Consider the following 9,060-nt stretch of genomic DNA (forward strand, 5'->3'; position numbering starts at 1 on the left):
GTTCTTATCATCGCAATGATTATGAGCATGTGTCTCTTACGAGCAGAGTTAACTTAGTTTTGGGTAGGGTTCACGTCAAGGTTTTTTTTACACCCACACTAGTGTATTTGTTGTTGTTTACCCTCTTATACTAGGACCGAAAAGGAATAGTTAGCCGTAGTACTTTCTCATGAAGATAATAAAAATTCATTATATAGGAGTTATTCTTTATTAAAAACAACAGTATGGTTAACAGAAACAAAACAATCTAATGGTACAAAGAGACTAGAGGCACTGATTTCACTACTGGTACAGTCTCGTGGACAGTCGATTGATGATGTGACACCGCTGAGTCTCCGGTCTTCAAACTCACTAATGGGGCCGAGTGAGCTAGTAATGGGGCCGAGTGAGCTAGTAATGGGGCTGAGTGAGCCAATAATGGGGCCGAGTGAGCCAATAATGGGGCCGAGTGAGCTAGTAATGGGGCCGAATGAGCCAAGAATGCTGAATGTGTAACAACTGGAGGTGTATGTACAACAGGAACGTGCGATTGTATTAACGTACTTCCATGGTCAACAATTTGGTTGCTTTTTGTAACCGTCGTTTTGGACGGAACAGCAACTACGGCATCTTGAATATGTGTAGCCAATGGTACACTATGAACTACAGCAGTGCTGCCATGATTTACTACTTGACTGCTCTTCGTGACTGTAAACTTAGATGCAGGTATATCCACTGAAGCTGCATGAATCAATGGAGCTTGATGAACGACGGGGACTATAGGCGAGTGGATTAAAGTGCTTCCATGATCAACGACTTGGTTGCTTCTGGTGATTGTGGATTTGGCTGTTAGTGGAACAGAGTGGATGAATTCTGCCTCATGGCCGAGTAGCAGGGCAGGTGCAGCCGTTGTATATGCCAAGATGGCGGCAAGAAATATCTGCAATTACAAATACAATCACTTTGTTTACATTAATATATATACTGAGTTTATAATGTAAACAATTTTCAATCTCTCAAGTAAGTCGTCAGTAGAAATTGTGTAGGATGATAATACCTATTTTTGGTTACAAATAAATGTGAGAGAGATTTAACTAATAATGTTTATCATTACATAGTATAAAACAAAGTCACTGTCGCTGTCTGTCCCTATGTATGTTTAAATCTTTAAAACTACGCAACGATTTTAAAGCGGTTTTTTTAAAAGATAATATAATTCAAGAGGAAGGTTTATATATATAATACATGTACACCCGTGCGAAGACGGGGCGAGTAGTACGTAATAAAACAAGTAAGTATGAAAATATTTAAAAAGTCCGTAATGTGAAACTTACACGAACTCTATTAAATGTTACAGACTATTTTCATATAGGTTTTTTATAATACCTTTCTATTGTTTATGCAAATTAAATAATATTAATAAATAACCCAAAACAATTCGTACAGAACTATTTAGTTGTTGTATCATAGGTACTAGATAACTGATATAATTAATTAGATTTTATTTTGTAAAAACATATACATAAAAAACACCCAAACCAACATAAACAATCATATTCATGAATGCAATATTTGCACTGTGAGAGGCATCGAACCCGTACCTTAGGCTTTCAAATGATATGATTATACAATCTTATAATGTATATAAAAAAGTAATGACAACAAAATTTTACAATGGAGTTCTTGCCAGTTCTTATCAAATGAAATGGCTAGCTAAACTGGATAGTAGGGACACTGAATCGTATTATATATAATATTCTTACATTAAGTATAATAAATTTGCATTATTTATACTTAATAATTCTATTCAGAACATATTTCCGATTTATACAACAATATTTTGTTCCAGTAATATTCAATATCCTTTACAACAAAGGAAATTCAAAATTATTATATTCGAATACAACTGTACTTTTATATATACATATAAAAAATTGGAGTCTGTTTGTAATATTTAAATAACCGTTTTTTACTACATGCATACGAATATAAATACGGTACATACACCAAAATAACAATAACATTTTTTACAATTTTTGTCTTTCTCTCTGTCTGTCTATTTGTTCCGGTTAATCTATGAAATGGCTGGACCGATTTTCCAAAATCGGTAATATGGAGTAACTTAGGCTACTTTTACTTTTATTTTTGGTCACTCTATTCTCTCAAGTTAATAATTATCTGTTTTGTTATTATCAACCAACTTACAATATTTCGCATTGTAAATGATTAATGTCACGTTCCCCACAACACTGATGGGTCATAGGTTCGAATTGACGTTTTTATATGTCGCTGAAATTATTGATTGGCCCAGATTGCGACATACGTGTGTACTTGAAATATATTTTGGTCTCATTATATGCATTAAGTAGTTCGTTAGCGAATCTTGCGTCACGGAGGTAGAATGCTTGGACCCTGCTTTTTATTTCTTTCTTTCTTTAAATAACAAATTTATTTACTTATATGTACATTACATATAAATTATCATCGGTTCCTACAATAGACTGGGAGTTTCCTGCAGGAACCAGAATATGATGTCACAAATATTGTTTTTTTTGTTAAGTTGAACAAAACTTTAGCAATTCAAGGATATAATTATTATATTAATGCAAAACAAATTTGTTGACTTAAATGTACATATAAATTAACATTGGCACCTACAATAGACTGGGAGTTTCTTGCAGGAACCAGAATATGATGTCACAAATATTGTTTTTTTTTGTTAAGTTGAACAAAATTTTAGCAATTCAAGGATATAATTATTATATTAATGCAAAACAAATTTGTTGACTTAAATGTACATATAAATTAACATTGGTACTTACAATAGACTGGAAGTTTCCTGCAGGAACCAGAATATGATGTCACAAATATTGTTTTTTTTTGTTAAGTTTTTTTTTGATATAATTATTATATTAAGTTGATCAAAATTTTAGCAATTCAAGGATATAATTATTATATTAATGCAAAACAAATTTGTTGACTTAAATGTACATATAAATTAACATTGGTACTTACAATAGACTGGAAGTTTCCTGCAGGAACCAGAATATGATGTCATAAATATTGATTTTTTTGTTTGTGTTGTATGTAACAAGTTAGAAAAATCTGAATAATATTATATTAAGTAACAATATATATATATACTACACTGTACTATAATCATACCAACCTTGCTATCTTAATCCTAATAATATTATAAACACGAAAGTTTGTGAGTATGGATGTTTGTGTATTTCATGCAAAAACTACTGAACCGATTTTGATGAAACATTACAGTAATATAGATTATGCATCAGAATAACACATAACACATTTATATTGAAATTTATACAGCTAGTCATTATTATTACATAGTATAAAACAAAGTCGCTCTCGCTGTCTGTCCGTCCCCATGTATGCTTAAATATTTAAAACAACGCAACGGACTTTGTAGCGGTTTTTTTTAATAGATAGAGTGATTCAAGAGGAAGGTTTATATGTATGTATAATACATGTTTACCCGTGCGAAGCCAGGGTCGGTAGCTAGTAAAACAATAAAGTAAAGATATTATATACGATAATATCTCAAAGATTTATATAAAGTTAATAAATACAGTACTATGGTATACAGTAAGGTACGCTATACCATAGACATTCCATTCCATTCAATTGCATCCAATATTAGGATGCTTCGTGTTATTTGACCATCAGTGAATGTCGATTCTCTAATCTATACTTTATTACATAGTATAAAATAAAGTCGCTGTCGCTGTCTGTCTGTCCCTATGTATGCTTAAATCATTAAAACTACGCAACGGATTTTGAAGCGGTTTTTTTAATAGACAGAGTGTTTCTAGAGGAAGGTTTATATATATTTAGGAGATTTATACATCTACACGTGCGTATACGTGCAAAGCCGGGGCGAGTACCTAGTACTATTATAAAGCTGAAGAGTTTGTTTGTTTGAACACGCTAATCTCAGGAACTACTAGTTCTAGAATTGATAAAATATTTTTGTGTTGGATAGTTCATTTGTCAAGGCTTTAAGATATATAACATTACGCTACGACCAATAGGAGCGGCGCTGCAATGAAAAATATTGCAAATGGTGATGAAATGAAACGCAGACGAAGTTGCACGGGTCAGCTAGTATAAGTATAAAATTCAGTAACTTAATCGGCATTTACTCGTATGCGAGAATTAAAGTCATTTAATTAATTATGGAAATCTGTACAATAAAATACTGGAATTTTAAGACCTTCTACATGATATAGAAAAAGAAAAAATATCTCTCTTATATATACAATACAAATTTTCAAATAATGCACAAAAAGATAAAGTTGTAAAGTTTTATCTATCTTTATTTAGTGGTCGCTCAGTGGCCAAAATTTGACCAAGGAGTAGTATAGAAAAATAATATTAAAGATAAGCAATTTAATCTGTTCACTATTTGACCACAGACTCACAATAAAACAAAGAGTATATCTATATATTTATAACTCAAAGGTGACTGACATAGTGATCTATCAACGCACAGCCCAAAACACTGGACAGATTGGGCTGAAATTTGGTATGCAGGTAGATGTTATGACGTCGGCTTCCGCTAAGAAAGGATTTTGATTAATTCTTCCCTCAAGGGGATGAAATACGGGATGAAAGTTTGTATGAAACTTTGTCAATTTCAAACCGATCGGGCTGAGACTTTGCATGCATAAATCTACTGTGACGTACGTATCCTCTAAGAAAGGATTTTGATGAATTCCACCCCTGAGAGGATAAAATAACGCGAGCGAAGCCGCGGGCAGAAGCCAGTTATAAGTATAAAATTGTTTTAAAAATATTATCATTCTGTACTTCTAAATAAACTATAATTTTATATTTATATTATGTATGATGTATGTATATGTATTTATATTATGTGTGTATGTATATATATATGTGGATATATATGATATATTACTATTATTATTTCTGTCTATTCATTCCATCTTGCGCCATCCACCACCTTCTGTCTTTTCTCCTATACCCAAAGGTTGTCTGGAAGAAATCGCTTTAGCGATAAGACCGCCTTTTGTACCTAGCCTACCTTTCTGTATATTATGAATATTGTTTTTTTTTTGTATTGTTTTTAAGGTGCAATAAAGAGTTATAAATAAAAAAAAAATATATATAAGTATGCAAAATTTCATACTCCACTCAATTTTCGTAATATAAATTATTACCGACAAATATAATTATAATATACTAATGACAAAATACACAAACAAGTAAACAACTAACATATTTAAACACACAATTATGTTATAAAATAATAAACCTTTAGTAATATTCGCCCAAAACGTTAACAGATTCAAATCTATCGATGAATCAGCAAGTCATGGGTTACAATCTATTTGTAAGCTCGATTAAATTCATTGTTATACGGACTTTTATGCGATTATAGCCTTTATTCTTTATAGAATAAGAGTGAAGGATAAGGTCGAACCAGATGGCAAATAAGGAAACTATTTCTTCATTGAACAATAGTGCTGTTAAACATATACGACCTTCACCTGAATCTGTTTGATAATCGCATTAGAATCAATGGTTGCTTGCAGGCTACTCTCCTCTCCCCCACTAGGCACACTGAGTACATGCCCAGGGCCCGCGATGTATTGAGGCCCTCTAGTCTAGTCCAGTCCCTACTCGATTACCAAACGATAACCGATAGCTACTCTACTCTCGCCTGAAAATCAGTCTTAACAAATGCTTACCGACTGTGATCAATTTGATCGTTCTTGTTAATTTTCTTATAAATGTCTAGCAAAATCTTAAACCCCTCATCACATAACGTACTAACACTATTTAAAAATATTTTTGCCTAGTTTGTTTTGAAGGTAGAATTCCCATATAGATCTCTAGTCATGTTCAAAAATGACTTTGTCTATTCTAACAAAATAGTGCTTTATTCCTATGGTTATAGGGGCCCCATTATCATAATGCCCACGGCCTCTAATAGGTGAAAGACGGCCCTGGTTGCTTGCAGGAATATTTTGTTTGCAATCAGTATGTCGTTGAGGTCATCGCTTAGTATATCTCGGTCGAGTCTCCGACATGCCTGAACGGGTGTAGTTAACTTCATAAAAGATAATAAGTGACATGGCGTTCAATATTGTTCGAAAAACAATTTTAATTTTACCTTAGCTTTCCATATATATACATTTTTTGTTTAATTTATTTTGGTATTTTATATTACTAAGTAGTGTTGACATAATGAGCCTAGAAATTAAGATTAAGTTTTTTTTTCTACATTTTATATTTTACTACAAACAGACGATACAGTATAATATACAATTATAACATAGATCGTGAAAAAAACATAACTGTTAATTATTAAGCAAACAAAGAATACTTAAGTACGTTACAATATCTGGAAAATAATATTATAATATTATCAGATGACTATAGACCAGTGGTTCCAAATTAGTTTTTGCTGCGTACCACTTCAAAAAAGACCTCAAACTTGCATATTATTGTTGCAATCACACTAATATTACGACAAAAACCGTACTGGCGGGAAGCGGGAACGGGTGACAGGTGAAGGGGGCAGCTGAATGACGAGATGTGGAAGGCGCGGGATAGCGCACGGCTCACAGTGCTCGGTGCTGCTTGTTTTTACGACGATGATCGTGATGAAATATTTTTTTTTTATAACACAGGGGACAAACGAGCATGCGGCTCACCTGATGGTAAGTGATTACCGCCGCCCATGAGCACCCGCAACACCAGGGGAATTGCAAGTACGTTGTCGGCCTTTTAAAAAGGAATAAGCTCTTTTCTTGAACGTTTCAATATCGTATCGGTTCGGAAATACCATTGCTGGAAGGTGATTCCACAATGTGGTTGTGCGAGGCAAAAAGTTTCTAGAAAACCGCACTGTGGAAGACCGCCATTCATCCAGATGATCAGGATGGTATTTCAGTTTCTGGCGGGTGGTACGGTGGTGAAACTCAGCAGCTGGTATTAATCCGAACAATTCCTCAGAACACTCCCCGTGATATATGCGGTAGAAAATGCACAGAGATGCAATATCACGCCGCAAAGCCAATGGGTCGAGTCTGTCACATAGACGATTACCAATGATTCTGGCTGCTCGGTTCTGAATGCGGTCAAATGGAAGTAGCTGGTATTGAGGTGCTCCCGCCCAGAGGTGAGAACAGTATTCCATGTGCGGCCGGATCTGCGCCTTGTATAATTGCAAGCGATGGGCCGCCGTGAAGTACCGTCTCACTCTACTGAGCACACCAAGCTTTTTTGAGGCTATTTTAGCCTTGTCCTCCAAATGACCGCAAAACTGAACGTCACTGGATATATCAACGCCAAGGACCTCGAGATTTGGCTTCACATCAAGGAGAGTGTCTTGAAACTGAGGAGATACGATAAATGGATTCTTTTTAGCGGTATTTTGGAATTTGTTCTTGTTTCTACTGGTAGCCATACTCCTTGACGTAACTTCACGTACCCCTGGAGGTACACGTGCCACTACTTGGGAAACACCGCATAGACGATTTTTTATCCTACTAACGCACTTTCTATTGTTCTCTTCTCTATCTGAATGTTACATGGAAGAATTTAGTTAAGAAAATTATACAGAATAGAATTAAATATTCTTTATTCAAATAAACTCAAATTTAACTACTTTTGAATAGTCATACTTATTATTTTATTCTACCGCTCATTCAGAAAGCTGTCTTATCTCAAGAAGAATGAGCAGGAAACTTGCGTGTTGCTCTTTGAAATCATTGTTGCAACTTTACATTTTTAAATTGAAATGTGTGAATACAAACTACCAAATAGCACTAAAACTACATAAGAGTATATTTATTTTAATACAGTTCTTATGTCCATTAATAAATTCTTTGGTCAAATTAGCTATATTTGAAATAATATTTTAAATAATACGGTAGTTAAAATTGAAGCTACAATGGCCAGCAATATATATTTTTAGTGAATGATAAAGCAATGATGTATCCGCCTGCGCTAACGGCGTACGCTGGCAGAGCACCAGTGGAGAATGAGCTCAGGTCAGTTATCCCATCGTGACCAGGAATTTATCAGGATGGTTTCCAGGGGAAACCGCGTGGAGGACATTGCTAACAATGGAGCCCTAAGCAATATAATTACAAATACAAAATTTGATGATGGTTTCCACAACTGCTTTATATGTACATATATTGGCCGTGATTGTTGATCAATATATTGTATGTTATATTGCACTTTATATACATGTGCAAATAGGTCCAATCTCCAAGCACAATCAGTCTGTCGACTGACAATAATCCGTTATATCCACAAGCAGCCGTCAAAATATTTCTACAAAACTTCAAACATTACAAAATACCTGGCGACGTTTGATATGATCAAAATTAAGGACAACCAACAAGATCAGTGCACCGATAGCAGTATGACTAACGTGACCAGACGTCTCCGTTTTAAACGGGACTGTCCCTTTTTATAATTACCCGTATTCCCAAATTGAACTCTGGGACGTAAAATTGTCCCATTTTTGGAAACTCCGCGAAAATTTGTGTGGTCAAGCGGGCCGGTTGTGATGTTGATTATTGTTGATAATTAATTAATTAATTAAAAATATAAAAAACGTGCCACGAGTTTCAGTCTTACTTAAAAGCTTCACTAGCTTTTGTCCGCAGCTTCGCGCGCGTTAATTTATCCCTTTAGGGGTAGAATTTATCAAATTCCTATGCCTATGTCATAGTAGCTTTATGCATGCAAAGTCTCAGCCCGATCAAAAGTCCGGCTAAGTTTCATACAAACTATCAACCCCTATTTTGTCCCCGTGTGGGTAGAATTAATCAAAATCCTTTCTTAGCGGATGCCTGCGTTATAACATCTACCTGCATGCCAAATTTCAGCCCGATCCGTCCAGTGGTTTGGGCTGTGCGTTGATAGATCACTATGTCAGTCAGTCACCTTTGAGTTATATATATTTAAATATTTGTTCATGAGATAATACTTAATTTCTAACTAACTTTTTCTGAATAATATTTAAAGAAATTCTTTTCTTCTTTGACTATCTTCACTGACTGAAAACCGGACATTGGT

The 9,060-nt window shown here is 34.5% G+C and overlaps 1 protein-coding gene across 1 annotated transcript; it reads right to left on the reverse strand.

Moving 5' to 3' along the window:
* Window positions 1–247: 247 nt before the first annotated feature.
* On the reverse strand, window positions 248–8,501 carry LOC131841408 (uncharacterized). The gene is made up of 3 exons (XM_059189723.1): window positions 8,460–8,501; window positions 544–919; window positions 248–402 (listed from the first exon to the last, which is right to left on the reverse strand). Exons 1-3 carry the CDS (start codon window positions 8,499–8,501, stop codon window positions 248–250), a joined length of 573 nt encoding a protein of 190 aa, XP_059045706.1.
* Between the last annotated feature and the right edge of the window lie 559 nt (window positions 8,502–9,060).

The sequence above is a fragment of the Achroia grisella genome, unplaced genomic scaffold, assembly GCF_030625045.1.
Source record: "Achroia grisella isolate CSIRO2021 unplaced genomic scaffold, CSIRO_AGI_Agris_v1 utg1668, whole genome shotgun sequence".
Taxonomy (NCBI): domain Eukaryota; kingdom Metazoa; phylum Arthropoda; class Insecta; order Lepidoptera; family Pyralidae; genus Achroia; species Achroia grisella.

Bases quoted from the DNA above. Each gene is read 5' to 3' on its own strand.
- LOC131841408 (XM_059189723.1), bottom strand. From the start codon at position 8,501: ATGGGACAATTTTACGTCCCAGAGTTCAATTTGGGAATACGG. The intron at 920-8,459 runs GTAATTATAAAA...TTGTAATTGCAG, and splicing joins AGTTCAATTTGGGAATACGG to ATATTTCTTGCCGCCATCTT. The intron at 403-543 runs GTACGTTAATAC...TGGCTCACTCAG, and splicing joins CCAAATTGTTGACCATGGAA to CCCCATTACTAGCTCACTCG.